Source organism: Phaseolus vulgaris, chromosome 10 (genome assembly GCF_051622355.1).
Source record: "Phaseolus vulgaris cultivar YP4 chromosome 10, ASM5162235v1, whole genome shotgun sequence".
NCBI lineage: Eukaryota > Viridiplantae > Streptophyta > Magnoliopsida > Fabales > Fabaceae > Phaseolus > Phaseolus vulgaris.
In genome coordinates, this window is record NC_143507.1 from 45,463,972 (window position 1) to 45,485,262 (window position 21,291).

The window sequence follows — 21,291 nt, forward strand, 5'->3', positions numbered from 1 at the left end:
CATAATGACTTTGTTCACGAATGGAGAGTGAATATGAAAATAGGATATTGTGCTAAGGGAGATCACACACAAAATGTGGGAGTTGTTGATAAGGAATATGTTGTTATCAAGGGAATACAAACTTTGGGTTGTAGCGGGGATGAAACAACTAAACTTTTCAATTGTGGAAGACCAACTCCGAGTTCCTTGACCTCTGATCATCGAGTTGAGGTAAGAAGGTAATTAACATGAGAACTTCAAATGTTCAAATACCTGTGGTATCAAAGTCATTTAGAACCTGTCGTAACGAGAGTTTCTTAATGTAAATCTTACCTTATAAGTCAACTTTATAAGGTTGAGTTAGACTCAAAGTTCCCTTTTTAATAGAATTTGAAAAAATTGTGGATTTGAACTACCATTTCATTGCATTATTCATCATTTTTCCTCTTTTCACTATATTACCAATTTTATTTCTAACATGTAGCACATAATTGTCATATATAAATTTAGTAGTTTTGCATTTCCTATTTATTCAACTACTTTGATAAGAATGGTTGTCATAATATCATGCATGCAAACAATACCTTTATTTCAAAATGATAAAACAAAATTCATTTCTATATGCGAAGCCATTAAATTTAATTATTCTTTTTTCATTAATGCTTGCAACATTAACAAGTGGCAATATCCCACTAACATCTTATCTTATATGTGAGTTTCAAATCAGTTTTATATCTAAGCTTACAAGCCATGAAAACATTATTGGTTTTGATTTTCGAATAAACAAAGTTTACAAGGTAAAAACTAAACCACAATATTCAAAATATTTGTTTTCTTTCTCTAACTTGAATATTACTTGATTATATAAAAAAACATTATCTTATATCAACAATTTTAAAGTATTTTTACACTACTTCACATTTATATTGCATAAAAAGCTTAATGCTTTCCGTGTTAATTTTACAATTATTACACATTTTCATAACATCCACATTTTTTAAAAGAAATATTTATATAAATAAAAAACCTTAATTTCAAATGTTTACTATCTTAAAACTTGTCTCTAAGAACATTCTTTATTTCAATTAATATATATTTGTTTTAAATTTTGCTATTGAAATTTGTTTTTTCCTTCACTAGGAGGCTTGTTGAAGTGTTAAAAAATCTTAATAAACTTGTATATCCACATAACTTTTTATATATCTAAAAGTTCATTATTGATACAATTTAAAATTTATTTCAAATTATCTTAGGAGATTATCAGTTTGAATAAAATAAAAACACACCAATATAAAGTTATATATATACATGTCAAATTTTACAGTCATACTTAATATAAGAGTTTTTATAAAAAATAAAATAAAATTATATATTTAAAATTAAAAAATTTAGATTATAAATTTAAATAAAATAAAAACACAAAGGACTACAAAATGAAGGTCATATTAATAAATTATAACTAATATATAATAGTTAATGCTTACAAAATTAAGACCCGGCATAAAAAGTATTACCAAAGAGGTAAAAAGAAAAATTAGAAGAAGGTTTAGTTTAGTGAGAGTTAATTTGGATTAGAATGAAGAATTAAAAGAGGAGTAGAAAAAGAGCATTATATTACACATGCGTGGTTGACGTGTTCATCCTCTACAACTGCAACAGACTAGATTGTTTCTCTCTCTAGTCTAGGGTTTCTCCCTCCGCAACCGTACCTTCATCGGATCGCTGCCGTTTCCGGCGCCATTCCGATAATTCGGCGACATGAAGCTCACCGTCAAGACTTTGAAAGGGAGCCATTTCGAAATTAGGGTTCAGCCCTCCGACACTGTCAGTAATCTCCCTTTCAATCCAGCTCTCTCTTTCTCTATTCGCTATCACTATCTATAGTTTTCCTCCATCATTTCATTTCCACCGACTAAAACATATCTACTCTGCTGATTCATGTGGTTCATTTTCAAATTTCGGAAGCCAACTTTTTCTCCATTATTTTTCAAATCACTGCCTTAATCGTTATTATTCAAACTCATCCTCCATTGATTTTGTTTTTATACATTTTACAAATTCATTTGGTAATTCGTGGATGCTAGTGTTGCTTTTATTATTATTGCCAGGATTTGGTATGTTCCGGGCGTGATGATACTTAGTCCCCAGATTTCGATGTTATTTTGGGTATTATTAGGGATTGGTGGTAGTGTATTGACTGGCTTTCATGTATTTCGCCCCCTTGTATATGTATTACACTGATTATAATCCCGATTCTATGCTGTCTATTTTGCTTTAATGTGAATTCGTAGTTATAATATGTATGAGTCACTGGGCTTTATTTATTCAGTAAATTTTAGATGTGCTATTTTCCAATTCTGTTGTCTATCAGTTGAAATTGTTGTTGTTTATTTAGATAAAGTTTTCCTGCTTCTCTCACATCAGGTTATGGCTGTCAAGAAGAATATTGAAGATGTACAGGGCAAAGATAATTACCCGTGTGGACAGCAATTGTTGATTCACAATGGCAAGGTTTTGAAAGATGAAACTACATTAGTTGATAACAAAGTGTCTGAAGATGGCTTTCTTGTTGTTATGCTTAGTAAGGTATATTTCTTCCTTCAACAATTGCACAGGCAAGCTACCTGCTTACTGACTGTCGTTTAATTTCAGCTCCCAATTCCACAATCAACAGCTATTCAGTGCTTTCAATTTATCAATATAAAATGGAAACAAGATGCAGCGCTTTACTTCTCGATAGTGAAATTTATTTGTTTACTATTTAGATAGAGAGATTTATTGATTTAACAAATTAAAGTGATAACAATCTTTTGCTTGGATTCTCTCATCCACTGATATTTTTATCTTGACATTATGAGGGTATTAGATCTTGTCACATAATATCATTTACCCTGTTTCAATTAGATAAACTCAATTAAGTCATTTTTCTTTCAATAAGCTTTAGCATGATTTATTTGTATGGTAAGAGACACAGTTTAACTTCTTTTACCACATTTTGCCATTCTATTTACAGAGTAAAGCATCAGGTTCTGCTGCAGCTCCGTCTGTTCAGGTGTGTAATGCTCGCTCATTTTTGGATGTTTTCTTTCTTTTCCAGTTTTCCTTATCTGTATTAAATATAGTGAAATTGTGTCAGCCTGCCAGCACTCCTGCTTCAACTGTATCAACATCCAATACCAACCCTGCTTCTGATCCTCCGGTGCAAACTCAGTGAGTCTATCTTTGAGGAGGTTGATTTCTATGGCAGCCAGCCACATTTTTCCTTATTTATTTTATCCCGTTTTTCAGGGCTGTGAACAACATTACATCTACCACGGATGCCCCAACTACTAAGTATGGTTTTTGTCTCTACATTTTTCTTCAGATACTGTTAATAAATTGTACTGAATTTTTTATTCTGGATGCAACAATGTACTCCCATAAAATACTTAATGAGTGAATAATGGTGAATTATCATTTGGATCTTTAGTGTTACATTCAATAGGAAAGATCTGTCATATTTCGAATTTTAATCTTTAGTGTTATAGTTTTTCTTTTCCTCATGGGCTTTGCGATAACCATAATTGTTTTAATCAAATGAATTATTTTGATCCGGACATTGTAATAGCAGTGTATTTTTTTATTCAAATAGTTTTACTGAATGCTCTCTGTGGTATTCATTTGGTTATTGTAGTAGCCATTTAAGTAAAATTTGATATTTGCTGACCCTAGTTATTATCTAATATAAGATGCTTTGTGGCTGATTTCAGCTAACCATGGTGTTATCTTTCTTTTTTCTTTTGGCTTGTATTCATTGTTGAGTTGGGATGAGTTGTTTTTTCATTGACATTGTTCCCTTTCCTATCATCAAAACAAAACCATTCTAAATATGGCCTATTTTTCATTTTTGCAGTGTTTCCGCAGATACATATGGTCAGGCTGCATCGAATTTAGTTGCTGGTAGTAATCTTGAGCAGACAATTCAACAAATCATGGACATGGGTGGTGGCAATTGGGATAGAGACACAGTTACTCGTGCTCTTCGGGCAGCTTATAATAACCCAGAGCGTGCAATAGATTACTTGTATTCTGTATGTCTTAACTGCTTGTACTTTTTGTCAGCTTAAATTTTCTGTCCGACATGTTTGTATTAACAAATCTTAATTCTTTTGTGCGTGTCTTTCAACAGGGAATCCCTGAAGCAGCAGAAGTTGCTGTGCCAGTTCCTAACTACCCTGGTAGTCAGACAACTGAAACAGCTGGAATTTCTTCTGGAGCAGTTCCTGTAGGACCTAATTCATCTCCCTTAAATATGTTTCCTCAGGTAAAACATGTGGTACTAAATGGATCATCAAAAGTAATTCCATTTTGGTATTTGCATCTATTTCTGTTATTTTTGTGATTACATCAAGCTGAAACTCTCTCAGGAGGCAATTTCAAGTACTGGGGCCGGACTTGGATCACTGGACTTCCTTAGAAATAATCCCCAGGTGAGCTTGCTGCTCCATCCATTGTTATTCTCTTTATGTCAGAAGACATATTCTTGACTATCCAAGTTGTAAGAAGGATATTGGTTAAATTACTCTATAGGTTCCTATAATACCACAAATTCCATTAGGTAGGTACTTGTAGTTTAACATGTTAAGAGTTCTTATATTTCTTAAATTTTTTTATGAAGTCCCTAATGGACTGACAGCTTTGAAATGTTAACGGATGCTTACAGTCTGTCAAAAGTGTACGTGGTTCATGTATCACATGCAGAATGCATTTAATACTCATTGGGTTGGTGTCTAAGTAGTAGCATAACATATTATAATGCTCAGAAATAGTCTCCACTAGATCTACAAAGAGTAAGTATATGGATGAGCAAACCTATATACTATATTCATACCCAAATTAAAATCTTTCCATTTTTTTGTAAATTCTTTTTTGAAAGATTCTGTTTTCTTTCTTTCTAAATCTCCCCCTCTAAATTCAACAGCATTCTGCAGGCCATTCGTGTCGACATTAGAAATACCAAGGACTTCCAAAAATTGACATTTAATAGGCTTAAAGAAACTTATTTAAACTATAGAGGTCTCTTTAAATTTGTTTAGTATAGGGACCTTGAAAAAAAAAATATAAACTATTGGAACTTATTTGAAAATTCAGTAAAACTCTGGAGACAGTTCTAGACTTAGTATATTGAATTTTTGTATTGATGAAACTAGACACCTAGGCAATGTTTGTACCTTGATTCTTTAAATCCTATACATTATGTCCATGCTACAAAAAAACATTAACAATTTAAAGAATGAGCATGAAACGTGAATTTGGAAGTTATCTTATTTATCTTGAATAATATGTTAGGAAAGGACTAAATAAGGAAGTAGCATTGAATAAACCATCAATAGTTTAACGTCTGTAATTATGTTTGGCATCAACCCTTTGCCTTATACAACAACCAAAACCTGTTTCTCCTGTAGGTAGGATCGGCTACATTAATGAATAACATCATTGTATTTGTTAAAAACTAATATTCCGGAGTGACAATTTTTTAATGATTTCTCTCACAGTTTCTCTTGGTTGTCTTCCATCTTGAACTATAGGGTTATCCTCTATTTTATGTGCCCTTAAAAGTTAGGCTTCTTTCTTTAATCACATGTCCAAACCATCTTAGTCACAAATATAATATCTTTTCTTGAAGAGGAGTTACTTCCCTGACACAAACATTGCTAATATTTTATTCTCTTGTGTGACCACTCTGCCAATTCAATGTAAAGTTCCATGCTTACAGCACTTGTGATCTTCATGTCCTCTATCATCTCATTTTCAATGCCACCATAAAACATCACTAATAGTATGTATGTCTAATGGTTCTTTCCTTTTAGCTTAAGACGAACCTTTCTATCATAGATAACCCTAAAGCATTCATCCACTTCTTCCACTCAGATTGTGTCACAGAATCCTATGATTTTTGTTTCCCTTTGTGTTACTATTTCTTTTGAGATACCTAAACTTGTGACATGCTATGGATGGTCTCTACTTTTGTCATCTGAACCTATGTTGGGTCTTGTTAAACTGATTTATGATGTACTTTGTTCCTCTGCTTAAAAGAAACGTGATTCTGAAGCTTCCTTCCAATCCTTTATCTTATAGATTTTCCATAAGTAAAGTTTATTTTGTGAAGCATGTCGAAAATACACTTTAATTGACTGCTGTGCCTTGACAATAGACTGAAAACGTTTGTTATTCTTTCATGTTTTGAAGCATAGTAGTCAATACCAAATAGTGGTGCAGAGTGATCACTCTCCCCCCGAACCCCCACCAAATGCTATGGCGGATAGTGGGATGACTGCTATTTTAGATCCTAAATAGGTTTAAATGAAAAAGATGGGTCGTAAATTCTATTGGCTGGAAATGTCACCAGGTAAAAGTCTTATAGCCATCACACTTGGAGCGATTGTGAAGGGTGTAATTTGTGCCATGATGGCTGCGACTTGAGTCATGCTGCAATGACTTCTCCCTAGCCTATGACTCAGTGCAAATGCATGATATTGTCTAGTCTGGTTTCAAGCTTTTACATGTAGCCAACCTCAGCTATTTGGATAAGGCTTCTTGTTATTGTTGTATCTAGCTTCAATCTTACTTTTTATAATTTTTAAGTGACCATTTTTGTCTGTCTGCACTTCCAGTTTCAAGCACTGCGTTCAATGGTGCAATCCAATCCACAAATTCTCCAGGTATTCGCTTTCTCAATTAATTTCCTGACTACTGACAGTTATTGATGTGTAATGTAATGTTTATCACTTTCCATTGCAGCCTGTGCTTCAGGAACTGGGTAAGCAGAATCCCAGTCTTTTAAGACTGATTCAAGAGCATCACGGAGAGTTTCTCCAGTTGATAAATGAACCTATTGAGGGTTCTGAAGGGTGAGTGTATTTCTTGCTATATGTGGCATATTAGATTTCATAACAATAACATAATGGTTCAATTCAATCAATTCCCAAACTGCTATTCTACTCTCTCCTAATTGGTCCGTCAAGTATTAAAATTGTTTAAGTAATCTCTGAAGTATTGAATGTATGTATGTTACTTTATTCCCTCCATTAATGTATTTTATTAGTTTAGGGATCAAATTGACGGTTTTTTTAATAGTTGGAGGACTACTTAATATGATTTCAATCACTTTCAGGAGTTTTTTATACTTCAGGGACCATTTAGGAGATAGAACAATAGCTCGGCAATAAAATTTATGCTTTACTCGAATTCTTGATATACCGTTTCAATTGTTTGGTTGTCAATTTTCCCCTTACATGCAAAATGAGAGAAACGTTTCTACTGGTTAGCTCGATACCCTGTTCTTATATAATATAGAATTAGGAGTTTACTTGCATAGTTTATATTCACGTAAATTTTGAAGTAGAAACGAATCCATCTTTTCTGTCAGAGATATATTTGACCAACCTGAGCAAGACATGCCTCATGCCATCAATGTGACTCCAGCTGAGCAGGAGGCAATTGGAAGGGTACGCCTCTCCTTTTTTGTAGTCTATACATGTCATTTTCATTCGCGCTGAGTTATCTGATCTGTTTTATTATGTGCTGATCGATATTTACTTACCATTGGTAGCTTGAGGCTATGGGATTTGATAGAGCTTCGGTGATAGAGGCATTTTTGGCATGTGACCGTGATGAGCAATTGGCAGCCAACTACTTATTGGAGAATGCTGGAGACTTTGAGGATTAAATCACAACTCTACATTCTATGGGAAGGAAATAACTGCTGATTTCCTGGCGAAGCTTGGACGTAAGAGCTCAACCTCTCTATAATACATCCCCTCGATGCCATTCGGGGTAACTCTGCTGCGGCTTAATTCTTTCTTTTTTATGCGCCAAAAAAAGTCGCTAATCTACATTACTCACATTGATTCATAGTTTTCTTTGGCCTTTTTTTTTCTATAAAAGAATTAACTTAAATTTGACTTGGATAATATATGGGGTAGAGTTTGGATTAGTTCGAAACTGTGTTTTTGCTGTGTTCGGTATGCACCTCCATTTGTCACTTCTATCTGCAATGCATGTGTGCCTCTTGTGACATCAACCATTTTTCAACAACAAAAACTCGAATTTATAGAATCAGCTTTATACTGTAATATTTCGATTTTTTTATTCTCTGATGAAACACGGATGCTTGTAAGAGAATATCATTTTCACAGCTATAGTCTTTAACTCATGTTATTCTTAAAAATGTAGATTTTTGCTGAGACAAGGTAATAATAAAGATTTTGGAATGGAGTGTAATAAAGATTCTTACGAAACCTTTTCTTCGATCAAACCCACGTTCACGTGTTGTATCGCTGTTTTTTTTTTATCATTTGGAATCCAAGTTATTATATTTTTATCACTTGATTTATCTTAAATTTATCAGCTAAATGTCAGTCACAATATTTCAAAATATGAATATTTTATGACAAGTTATTGGATTAACCTCTTTTAATGTAAGAAAAGTGCATTTTGAAGCTGAAAAATACAGTATTATTGGATAAAACATTAATTATTAATTATAAATTTAGTAATTTCTATTATAATTAATTTACATGTATTCTATTTTTATTTGACTTTATCATAATCTTCGATTGTTGATACTCATCAATAATTATAAGTGCATTTGATTCTTTATAATGGTGATATTTGTTACACTATGTGCTGATGTGCACACAAATCGTAGTAGTCATATCAATTTGGTATAGTTGGTGATACAATTTGAGAATCAACCAAACTTTTCATGTAAGATATAAGCACCATTAGGTGACTAGTGTCAGTTTACTATTCGGCAATGTCGTTAACCTAGAATAATATCTTTGAAACTAATGACATAAGCATGACATAAGCAATGGTATTAGAAAATGATTAAAACTAATGACATAAGCATGACATAAGCAATGGTATTAGAAAATGATTAAAAATAATAAAATTATGACTTATTAGTGAACAAAGAAGACAAAATATATTAAAATTATAGAAAAGAATAAAAAAAATAACTTAATAAACATTATCAATGAATTCATATAGGTATCATTGGAGCCATTAACTTTTAGACTAAAACTTGGAACCATTTTATGTAAGGATCATATTAACTCTTCCTTCGTGAAAATTAAGTTCTAAATTCAAGAATCATATTGCTAAAGCAGAAGAGAAAAGTACATGATATTAGGAACCACTCTTTGGACTCGAAGTATAATACAAATCCATGCACCACATGTTTATTATATATGCAAACTATGTCTTAGCCGGTTTTTGAACTTAGTGCGTTTTCTTGAAAATAAAATTACAATTTTAAGTAAAAAGAATTATTTTTATGAGAAAGAGTGTGTTTGATGATTTTATAGTAGAAGGTATACATAATCGTTTAAAACAATTCAATTCAATTCAAGTATATGATATACACCTGCAAGTTTTGGGACAGAACTCCAGCAACCATGTCCATAATTATGATAAAAAAAATATATAACATTTTATTAAGCTTTCAAATCTCTTATATTATGTTCTTCCATAAATTTTAGTGACAAAAGTGAGTAACTTTTAATTCTTAAATCAACCTGTGAAATTAGATGAATGTAAATGTAACTATTTACATTGTTTAAAATAACAATTACAAAAAGGAAAATATTACGAGTAAGAAAATTAGATGACACTCAAATACTATGTTTAGAAGAAAAAAAATACAATTATCTCTACAAGAATAATATTTATCTAAAACTGTTATTAGTTTTACCATAAATATAATAAAAGAATAAAACATTTATCAAGAAATGTTAATTACCTTTATAAATAAAAATATAAAATGAAAATAAACATTTTATATAATAAACAGAATCCAAATACTTTTCTTTCTAAATTAAAATCAGCTCTAAAAAAAAAACCGTCTTAATATTAAATTTTATCTATACTAAAAAATGTGAATGTTGAATATTTTTTATGGTCTTTACAAAGCCTGAGTTAACATTTTTCCTTTGAATATATAAAAAAATTATACCTTTATGAAGAAAATATTCTTAACAATTTCATTTTAATAATACAATTTTTTTATCAACAAAAAATTAAAATAAAGTAAAAAAAACACTTCACATCATTTCCATTATATACAAAAAATAATACAGTTTATACATAAATAAATACACTTTAAATTATTACATTCGATCTACACAAAACATCTGATTCAAACGGTAGTAATACACACATGTTGACACACTAGAGAAAGTATTACTAATATTCGTGCATCTTCATTAAGTCTAAGTTTCAGTCCAATTACATATAAATATCATATTCAACTACCTACATAACCAGTTAAATATTTTTAGAATCTCTGTCTTCATCATGTACCTATGTAACATCTTAACCAGGGACTTTACCTGCATGTTTAGGCCTTGCAACATAGGAAAGAAACCTAACCAAACATATTACCTCCCTAATAAATATTTCTTTACATTCTTTAAAAAAATGACCTTTGAGAGACTGAACATAAAAGGAGAAACTGAACAAACTTCTGATTCAACGTTCATGTGTCGAATGAAAAATTGGTTTTATACATGTAACTCTTGATTCTGACCCATATTGGTGTTATCACTATTACGGAAGCAAATACTAGGAAAATGAAAACATAAATAAAATAATCTTGGTATAGCAATGAAACAAAAGCTACATTATTTTTACATTATTTGATATATCAAAGATTTTTTTTCTTCATGTTAGGTTGGGTTTGAGAAGATAGAGGTAGACTGGTCGCGTGATGATGACAATAAGCTGCAACATCTGAGAGAAAGATGAAATGGGGTCAGAGTATGAAGTGATGTAAACACACACATCACACATAAGAGAATAAAACATCTCAGACAATTTTCTTATATGGTATCAGAGCACCGATTTTGGTGTACTCTGACAATCTCTCCATTTTTATCCGTTAAATAAGAAATCATGTCAGGCAAAGAAGACACAGTAACGAAAGGCTTCACCGCCGAGCAAATTCAGCAATTGGCAAACTCGCTCAACAATAACGGTAAAAGTGACACGTTTGTTAGCGCTACAAGTCTGCTTGCCCATAACTCGTCTATTAATTCTGCTTTTACAAAACCATAAATTTTGGATAGCGGAGCAACCAATCATTTTGCATCTGATTCACAATTTTTCACACACACTTCATCATCATTTATTCCAAATGTTAATCTGCCCACAGGCTTAACTGCGCTCATCTCATCTATGGGCACAATTAAATTTCTTTGCTTTCCTTCTTTTAATTTAAATCTCATGTCCGTTGGTAAGATAATCAGTTCACTAAATTGTTGTCATTTTTGCTCCACATGGTTGCGTTTTGCAGGACTTGGCTACGGAGAGGATGATTGACTCGGGTAAACAACACGCAGGCTTATACTACATGTCCCCTCTTCCAAACCAAGTCCACGCATCTCAAATTTCGACTGACCCTGATTTATGGCATAAGCGCCTCAAACATCCTTCTCCGGCGTGTCTACCACTTGCATCTCCTTACTACCTATCCTTATCATTAAAAATCTCATTCTCATTCATAATAATTGTAGTCTTTGTCCCAAAGCTAAACAGACAAGACAAGGCTACCCTTTCCTTTAAGCACAATAAAATCTCATTCCCCATTTAATCTATTGCATTGTGACATTTGGAATCCTTATAAAACCTCAACTCATTTTAGAAAACGTTTTTCTCTCACTATAGTTGATGACTATAATAAATTTACTTGGTTATTTCTTACGAATCACAAGTATGAGATCTCTTACAATCATTCATTACTTTTGGACAAAATCAATTTCAGGCATCTATTAAAACCATCCGTGTTAACAACGGATTGTAATTTATTTCTATGCGTAATTTTTTTTTCTCAAAAAAAAGTATTGAATGTCAACGCACTTGTTTGACATTCCTTGAGAGTGTAGTAAAACGAAAACATAGACACATTTTACATTTTAAACACAACACGAGCCCTCTTATTTCAGTCACATTTACCATTAGAATTTTGGAGAATGCGTTTTAACCGCCACATATATCATTAATCGCTTGCCAACACTTTTACTAAAAAATAAATCACCTTTTGGGATCTCCATCACCTATATAATCGCTCACCTTCACTTCTTCACTTAAAAACTTTTGGTTGGCTATGTTATGCAACTGTTCTTTCACCTAAGCAAAAATTTGATCCGCACGCTCAACAGTGCATATCCTCTCAATCAAAAAGCATACAAATTATTTGATACAGATGCATACACTTTTTTTACAAGTCGGGATGTCATCTTCCATGAAAGTGTTTTCCCATTTTGGCAACAGTCCCAGACACAATCCTCACCTTCATTACAAGGTATTTTGCCCACTATTGACATTGACTTACCCACTCCTATCCAACATTCACTTGATCAACCTTATTCTTCTACTCATCACAATGCACTTGAACCTCCATCATACTAACTTTCTTTTCCTACTCGTCACAATGCACCTGAACCTCCCTCAAACCAACTTTCTTCTCCTACTCGTCACAATGCACCTGAATTTGTAAAATGTATAAAAATAAGATCAATGGAGGATGAGTTTGAATAATAACGAATATGGCAATGATTTGAAAAATAATGGAGAAAAAATTGGATTCCAAAAATTGAGAATGAACCACAGTAAAGTACATATGTTTTAAGAATTTGAATACGAAAGAATTTGTCTGTTTCAACGTTCTTGAGTCCAATGAAAAATTGGTTCGTGTTATCGAAGTAAATACAAGAAAAAAAGCTACAATTGCCCCACTTCATTTTTCTCTCAAAAGATGTTGCAGTTCATCATCCCACGCAACAGTCTTGTCAAACCCAACCTAGAATATAATTTAATATAAAAGAATGTTAAGAAATATTTGAAACTTAGAACTTTTTTAAATAATTCAACCAACCTCAACTTCGGCGGCCACGACCATGACCACCGCGGCGGCGGCAACGACTCTTTCTCTTCCTCCCTCCACGGACTTTTATGTATCTTCTAGGATCGTCTTGATCTTCATATTCTTCAAAATCAGAACCATAATCAATCTAGTGGTAATGAGGAGAAGAAAAATGTTCTTATATTCATTAGGTTCTTTATTAATGAAATAATAATTATCAAATTATACGCAATTATTGTATGTAATATTGTACCCAATTATATGCAATTAATTTAATAATGACAAAATCTTATGATGAATGGATCCATGCCTAATTAGATTGTAATTTGGAGAGAGAAAGTCTCCCTACATTAATATATATTTTCTATACATAAAGAAGTGATGTAAACATCTTCTTTCTTCTCACGTACAATTTTCTTATATTTTTCTATTCTTCAATCCGTTTTGGGCTGCTATCACCCTGCAAGTGCCTTCCATTTTTGTCAATGTTATAGGAGTCGGTGGTGTAGGAATCCACGTACAAAGTGAAGGAAGAAGAGTAGAATGATTTGTAAAGAAAGAGTTATGGTGAATATAAGTATTTAACATGTGTGGTAAAATTTTGATAAGAGATGTTTTATTGATGTAGTATAATTTAAAGTAAAATAAGAGCTAATTAGAAAATTAAAACTACTCCAGTCAATGTTAGTATGTCTATGAAGGTATCCAACTAGTGTTAATTATTTATTAATAAATTATTTTTTATACGGTTGTTTTTACTGTTTTTTATAGTTCATCATCCCCACGCAACAGTCTTGTCAAACCCAACCTAGAAAAGAATTTAATATAAAAGAATGTTAAAAGAATGTCAAGAAATATTTGAAAGGTAGAATTTTTTTAGATAATTCAACCAACCTCAACTTCCACGGTCACAGACACCGCGACGGCAACTCTTACTCTTCCTCCCTCCACACACTTTTATGCTATCTTCATTAGGACCGTCTAGATTATATTCTAATCATAATCAATCTGGTGGTAATGAGGAGAAGAATGTTCTTCAACATATTCATTAGGTTCTTCTTTATTAAAAAAAATAATTCTCAAAATATATGCAATTATTGTATGTAATATTGTACGATATTGTACCTAATTATATGCAATTAATTTAATAATGATAGAATTTCATGATGAATGGATTCTTGCCTAATTAAATTGTAATTTGGAGAGAGAAAGTCTCTCTATATTAGTATATAAGTGATGTAAACACACATAAAAACATCTTATTTCTTCTTATATACAATTTTCTTATATTTCTTATATTGTTATAATCATAAAAACATTTGAAAAGTATAATTTTTTAAATAATTAATCCAACCTCAATTTCGGCGGGTACGGCCACCGCGGCGACGGCGACGATTCTTTCTCTTCCTCCCTCCACGGACTTTTTCATTAAGACCGTCTTGATCTTCGTAATCTTCAAATTCAGAATCATGATCAAGCTCGTGGTAACGAGGAGTAAAAGAATGTTATTCCTCTTCTTCAATGCGTTTTGGGCCGCCACCACCCCTGCAAGTACATTCCATTTTTGCCGGTGGTGGTGTAGGAGCCCGTGGTGTACGAATCGACATACAAGTGAGAGAGGAAAGGAATAGAAAGATTTGTAAAGGATGAATTATGTGAATATAAGTATATATAGGAGCACCTCTTCTACAGGTGATGCCGAGAATAATACTAAATGTCAGTCACTATTTCAAAGTATGAATATTATATGACAAATTATTGGATTAACCTCTTTTAATGTAAGAAAAGTGCATTTTGAAGCTGAAAAATACAGTATTATTGGATAAAACATTAATTATTAATTATAAATTTAATAATTTCTATTATAATTAATTTAATGTATTCTATTTGTATTTGACTTTATCATGATCTTCGATTGTTGATACTCATTAATAATTATAAGTGCATTTGATTCTTTATAATGGTGATATTTGTTACACTATGTGCTGATGCGCACACAAATCGTAGTAGTCATATCAATTTGGTATAGTTGGTGATACAATTTGAGAATCAACCAAAGAGAAAACACAAAAATGTTATTATGGTGAGTGTTTTACAGTAGAAATGATGATTAAAAATCTTGTAACTTTTCATCTAAGATATAAGCACCATTAGGTGACTAGTGTCAGTTTACTAGTCGGTAATGTCGTTAACCTAGAACAATATCTTTTAAACTAATGACATAAGCAATGGTATTAAAAAATGATTAAACATTTTATAGAATAAAAAAAATCCAAATACTTTTCTTTCTAAATTAAAATCAGCTAAAAAAAAACCCGTCTTAATATTAAATTTTATCTATACTAAAAAATGTGAATGTTGAATATTTTTTATGGTCTTTTAGAAAGCCTGAGTTAACATTTTTCTTTTGAATATATAAACAAATTATACCTTTACGAAGAAAATATTCTTAACAATTTCATTTTAATAATACAATTTTTTATCAACAAAAAATTAAAATAAAGTAAAAAAAACACTTCACATCATTTCCATTATATACAAAAAAAAATAATACAGTTTATACATGAATAAATATACTTTAAATTATTACATTTGATCTACACAAAAGATATGATTCAAACGGTAGTAATACACACATGTTAACACACTAGAGAAAGTATTACTAATATTCATGCAACTTCATTAAGTCTAAGTTTCAGTCCAATTACATAGAAAGTAGTGTATGCGTTGAATGAAAGTGCCTTGGAAGAACACCAGAGGAAATAACAACGACCACAAACGTGTAGAGGTAGATTAAACTTTAGATTGAAAATATATTTCTTTTCAATGATAATTAAAAAAACATAATATATTATTTTTAAAATTTAAAATTTTCAGTTTTATTTTTCATTTTTCAATTTTCAATTTTAAATTTTAAATTTTGAAATATATTTCTTTTCAATGATAATTAAAAAAAACATAATATATTATTTTTAAAATTTTCAATTTTCAGTTTTATTTTTCAATTTTAAATTTTAAATTTTGAAATATAAATTTTGAATTTTAATTTTTAAATTTTGAATTTTCATTTTCAATGTTCAGTGTTAAATTTAAAATTTAAAATCTAAATTTTTTTGAATTATAAAATCTTAATAGTTTTTACAGTTACATCCACTCCCTTTTCTCTTTTATATTTTTATATTTTGACTATAGAGAAACAAAAAAGAAAACGTTTTTGTTAACACCTTCTGTCAAGTTACACACTCTTGACGCTGCAAACGGTGGGTGATGTGGCAAAGACATTGTTGTAAATGTCATGATGGTGATTTGGCTTCGGGAGATAGAAAGGGGGAGAACGTAGGGTTTGAAAACGATGTGAGAAGTTGAACTTTCTCAATGCAGAGGAATGCGACACTGTTGGAATTGGGAGGTTGGTGGTGACACTGAGGTCGGTGGTGACACCCTCGACATGACAGCGTATCGGGAACAACTCCGACATTAACAATAATAATCGCGTGCGGTCGCTGTCGTGGACGATGCGCGGAACTGGTCGACATCGAAACAAATCCACACAACTCTTAGAACTCTCTCTGGTCCAACACCACCGTCAATCGGAACAACCTTCTATGTCTTCTGAATATGGGTCATATATCGCACTAGTTAAATGGTTTAACCGGTGTGTAATATGGGTTGTTCTGAGTAAAAAAAAAAATATATTACACCGGTTAAATGGCTTAATCGGTGTAATAATCCTACTAGAACTGGTTATCCAGCCACAAATTCCTTCACATATACTGGCACACGCAAAACTGGTGTCTGTAAGTGGTTACTTATGTGACGCATGCAAAACTGGTTATCCGTGTGTCTGTAAGTGGTTACTTATGTGTCGTTTATGACCATATACTCTTCATGAAAAAAAAAATTATTATTTTTAATATGGGTCATATATTACATCAGTTAAATGGCTTAACCGATGTAATATAGATTATTCTGAGTAAAAAAAATTATATTATACCGATTGTTACGAAATAATATATTATTTTTTACTGCAAGATACATTTTATGTCTTTCTTACCACCAATGTGCTATGCGGAGGAGCTAAATAATAAACTTAAAAATGAGCGGTAAATGCGGACATATTATTTTGAATTGAAAATTTAGTAAAACATAAATATATTTTTACTACTTCTTTACAAAATAAGTGACTTTTAATTTTAATCCCTAATTTTTTATTTTATTTTTGGTTCCTTTAAAACTGAAATCATCACTTTTAGCTCCAGTATTACAAGAAACTAATTATCTGAACTATTTATGCGTTACTTAAATTATTTTGAGTATTCTACTACATGTGTTATTTTAATTTATTTTTTTAAATCTATAAATGTTATTCATCTAATCATCGGAAAATAAATACGAGGAATTAAAAATTCGTATAAAAATAAGAAAAAAAATAAAAGATTCTATAAAAAAAAATGAAAATGAATTAATTTATCTGAGTACAGCGATGGAGGGATAAAATAAAAGTAAAAAATATATAAAAATGGAAAGTGAGTTTTGAAAATAATAGTTTATTTATATAAAAAAAATGTATATTGGGAATAATTTCCTTAACCAAATCCCTAACTTCTGTGTCTCTTGAGCTCTATCTGAAGATGGCCATGGCCTCCTCAGTGGCTGTGCCTTCGCACGCCTTACGCTTTCACACCTTCTTCTCGCGCACCGCTCCTTCGTCTTCTTCCTTCAACCTCAGATCCCAACCTCAACCTCTCTGCGTCAAGTGCCATTGCAATGGACCACCGCCACCCGTTATCGCCTCCACAGAAACCCTCTCCGATCTTCTGCGGGGAAGCACTCGCACGCTCACCACGCTCATGGGATTGGCCGTTTTGGTTGCCAAGTCGGTTCCCGTGGGGAATTGGTCCGGCATAAGCGGCAACGCCGTGTCCACGATTGGACCGCTGTTCTTCGCTGCCGTGCGGGCCCGGCCGAGCGGCGCGCTGAACACGCCGCTGACGGTTGTGGCGGCGGGGCTGGGGAAGTGGCTGGACATATACAGCGGCGTTTTGATGGTTAGGGTTTTGCTGAGTTGGTTCCCCAACATCCCGTGGGAACGGCAGCCTCTGTCCGCAATCCGTGACCTCTGCGATCCCTATCTCAACCTCTTCCGCAACATCATTCCCCCCGTTTTTGACACCCTCGACGTTAGTCCTCTTCTCGCTTTCGCCGTTTTGGGCACTCTCGGCTCCATTCTCCAAACCGCTATCTGATCTCCACAGGTACTCTCTCTCTCTATCTCTCTCTCTCTCCCCTCTGAATTCTACTTTCAATACCAATCTCACTATCTCCTCTTACAGGACCATGCCATGCTTCGCTTCAGCTCGCATCGCATCGCATCTTCTTCATATGAACCAAACCATCGCCATTAGGGTTACTTACAGTCTATACTCGGTTTTGTGCATGTGGTTAAGGTTGTTGTTTTTCATTTTCAAATAGACTCTATTTTGAGTTACCAACTATTTCAATATTACTTCCGTGGAAATTTTCCTGTTCATATCATTCGTACTTGTTTATGCACCCTCCAACTAATCCGATAGCCCTCTCTAACTAACCAGATAACAACTATCTGATATGCTTCCACTAACCGCTTCATCTTCATCATTCCTTAACTTAACTTGTCAAGCTTTCAGGTACACTGTCACTTTCTTTTCTTTGGGGCCAAAAACGAAAGTACAAAATAAAATGACCTCTGATTTTCTTTTCTCCTGAAATTTGGTTCTCTAGTTTGCAGATGCAGCGAGGCACTTAATTGCTGCCTGATGTTGGTGATCGGTTACACAACATATTAGTTTTTCAAACAAGTATATCGCTACATTAATCTTATCAAAGTTTTAAAAAACCACTATAACTTGTCTATTTTATCTGAATTTCCGACACCATGTTTGGACTGGTAAAATTTAATGTTATTAACTGTGTTTGGATGCAACATATAAGAAGATACATGCATCTGTTTGGCAGATGCAAATAGGAATTAAATGTGTTATTTTATAAAGTTTGACACATCTTGTCTGCGTGTATTGTGTGTATTTTAATTCTTTCTAAAGTTTCTCCTCTCCTCTTGTAGTATGCTCTTCAAGATTATGGTAACTTCATTCCTCTCTCTGTATATTAAATAAGATATGGTGCCTTTTCATGTTATCTTTACATTTTGGCCCCTTTGTGTTGAAACTATATGATTTGTACTCCTTAGAGATGTATCTTTAGTTCTGTTTTGATACTCTGCAGATAAGTGGCTAAATGTGTCTTCCACTCTATTAAAGTAAAGCTGTTACAAAATAGAATTTGTGTGTAAAATTGTCACAATTTTTTGATAAATTACTACAAACTATCACTATAAATTTGTGATTTTACTTAATGGGAGTTATGACACGCATAACAGCAAATATCAAAATGGAATTAGGGAGGTACTAAGACAGTGTCTAAGTATAGGGTCCAAACATAAAAATTGTGCATGGTAATAAGTAAACCTTTAAAAAATCAATTTTTTTTGGGTTAGACTACTTCTCAAGGTTGGACGGCTGACTTAACCCGCCCATACAAATATAATCAAACTCATTCAAAGTTATGATAACACATCCATCATTCTATACAAGCTTAGCTTATCTTTTCAGTTAAAGTGTATTAAAAATATTTAAATTTTCAAGTGGTTGTATTTATGATATTTTTTTTTATAATTTGATATGTGATATTTAGATATTACAATAGCGACATGTTCAGATATTGCAGCAGTGACAACAGCTGAAGTCATTTCTCATACAATCAGGTAAGATTTGTGATATACATCAAATGAGGTCCTTGCGTTTGGATTTAAATCTCCTTTGTATTGAAATTTCATGACTTTTGAAATTGTGTGACAATCGACAAGCCAGCAAGATTTCAAAATCTTTATTATTCTTCACTGCTGCAGTGCATGGTAATGTATCTGGTTACTTTCCTTCAAAATCTTTTCAATATAAATCAGTGTTTTTCCACTACCCATCACTGTTTTTGGTGAGCTATTTTGTTTACTTGTTTTTTAGTATTAGGATCACCCGTTGAATGGATGTGAAGTAGCATCTACCTTTAAATTTTAGAAACACCTTTCTACAAGCAATGCCTGAAATACTTTTCCATTTCGCTTAATGATGGGACAATGTTAAATTTTAGTGGTAACTTGCAAGAAAGTAAACTTAATTTAAACAATTAAAAGCATCTGCTCCCACTGTTAACAACAAACCAAATGATATGTGTTGAGAATAAAAGAACTGGTATCTTTAGAGATACGCAAACAACTAACTTAATCTTTGGATTATAGAAACACCTAATTAATTAAGTACCTTCAGAATCACATTATATTAGAATAAATGTGAAGGAAAGTGACTGAGCTTGTGTTAAACCAAGTAAAGTAGGCATTTATGTTGAGGATTTGTGCACATGTAATGCCATGCCATACAGATCATATGTACTTGCACTACAGTTGGTGTGTATTACCAATAACTGCAGATAATGTTCACTTAATATTTTAATGTGCAAGAACTGATTCACTTCTCACTATATTCCAACTAGGCCAAATTTTCGTATTATTCTTTCTACAGCTCAAGATCTTGAACAAATAATTCAATTTCTAAGCCAAATTTAATGGGTTAAATTGTACAAATCTCACGGGTTTGAAGATGGCTAAAGATTGCCAAATTCTTCCTGCTCCATACTCCATTAAATTGACAAAAAAATCTCAGTAAAATGACGAAAATGACCTTAAATTGAAAGGAGAATGACCTAAAATGTATGGAGAGTATATAAAAAATACTTCTAAAACTTTTTTTTAATATATTTTTTGGATTTAAATTTTTAGAATATATTTTTTAATTTTGGAAATTTTTATTCAAAATGTATTTTCAGATTTTGAGTTGATTTTTGAAACACATTTTTGAATTTTGAAAATTCTTTACTAAAATAGATTTTCATATTTTGTGTTCCGATTTCTTTTTCTGAAATGTATTTTTGGATTTTGGATTTCTTTTTCAATATAAAATTTTAATTTTTGATTTATATTTTTTAAGTTTTAAATTTTTAAATTTGAAACAGAGGATAATTTTAGAAATTTTGAAAGATGATAGGATGCGGTTAAAATTGACATGTTTCATGAAGAATTTGCCCTAAAGATTTCATCAGTAAGTGTAATTCTTATTTATTAACCTTATTTATATTGCAAAGTGTAATTCTCTGTTTGCAAAATGTGAGATAGTAACTTATATTTTATTTCCCACATTCCTCATATAAATACTTATTTATAAAATTGTTTTTAAATATATACATTACATTTTATATCTACAATAAATAATTTACATTATGATACAATATTGTGTTTTTAGTTATAGATATTTTAAAATAAT

The 21,291-nt window shown here is 32.0% G+C and overlaps 2 protein-coding genes across 2 annotated transcripts; both read left to right on the plus strand.

The window, feature by feature from the left end:
* The first annotated feature begins 1,515 nt into the window (after positions 1 to 1,515).
* On the plus strand, positions 1,516 to 7,954 carry LOC137818147 (ubiquitin receptor RAD23b). Its single transcript, XM_068621400.1, has 12 exons — positions 1,516 to 1,803; positions 2,404 to 2,565; positions 2,993 to 3,031; positions 3,116 to 3,189; positions 3,268 to 3,312; positions 3,872 to 4,049; positions 4,148 to 4,282; positions 4,386 to 4,448; positions 6,633 to 6,680; positions 6,760 to 6,869; positions 7,388 to 7,466; positions 7,571 to 7,954. The coding sequence occupies exons 1-12, from the start codon at positions 1,738 to 1,740 to the stop codon at positions 7,685 to 7,687; spliced, it is 1,116 nt and encodes a 371-aa protein (XP_068477501.1). The 5' UTR covers positions 1,516 to 1,737; the 3' UTR covers positions 7,688 to 7,954.
* Positions 7,955 to 17,454: 9,500 nt separating this feature from the next.
* LOC137819607 (ylmG homolog protein 1-1, chloroplastic) lies at positions 17,455 to 18,413 on the plus strand. The gene is made up of 2 exons (XM_068623505.2): positions 17,455 to 18,138; positions 18,217 to 18,413. The coding sequence occupies exon 1, from the start codon at positions 17,515 to 17,517 to the stop codon at positions 18,127 to 18,129; it is 615 nt and encodes a 204-aa protein (XP_068479606.2). The 5' UTR covers positions 17,455 to 17,514; the 3' UTR covers positions 18,130 to 18,138; positions 18,217 to 18,413.
* Positions 18,414 to 21,291: the final 2,878 nt, after the last annotated feature.

Coding starts and splice junctions, on each gene's coding strand:
- LOC137819607 (XM_068623505.2), top strand. CDS start 17,515: ATGGCCATGGCCTCCTCAGTGGCTGTGCCTTCGCACGCCTTACGCTTT.
- LOC137818147 (XM_068621400.1), top strand. CDS start 1,738: ATGAAGCTCACCGTCAAGACTTTGAAAGGGAGCCATTTCGAAATTAGG. Junction 1,804..2,403: donor GGGTTCAGCCCTCCGACACT/GTCAGTAATCTC, acceptor CTCTCACATCAG/GTTATGGCTGTCAAGAAGAA. Junction 4,283..4,385: donor CCTTAAATATGTTTCCTCAG/GTAAAACATGTG, acceptor AAACTCTCTCAG/GAGGCAATTTCAAGTACTGG.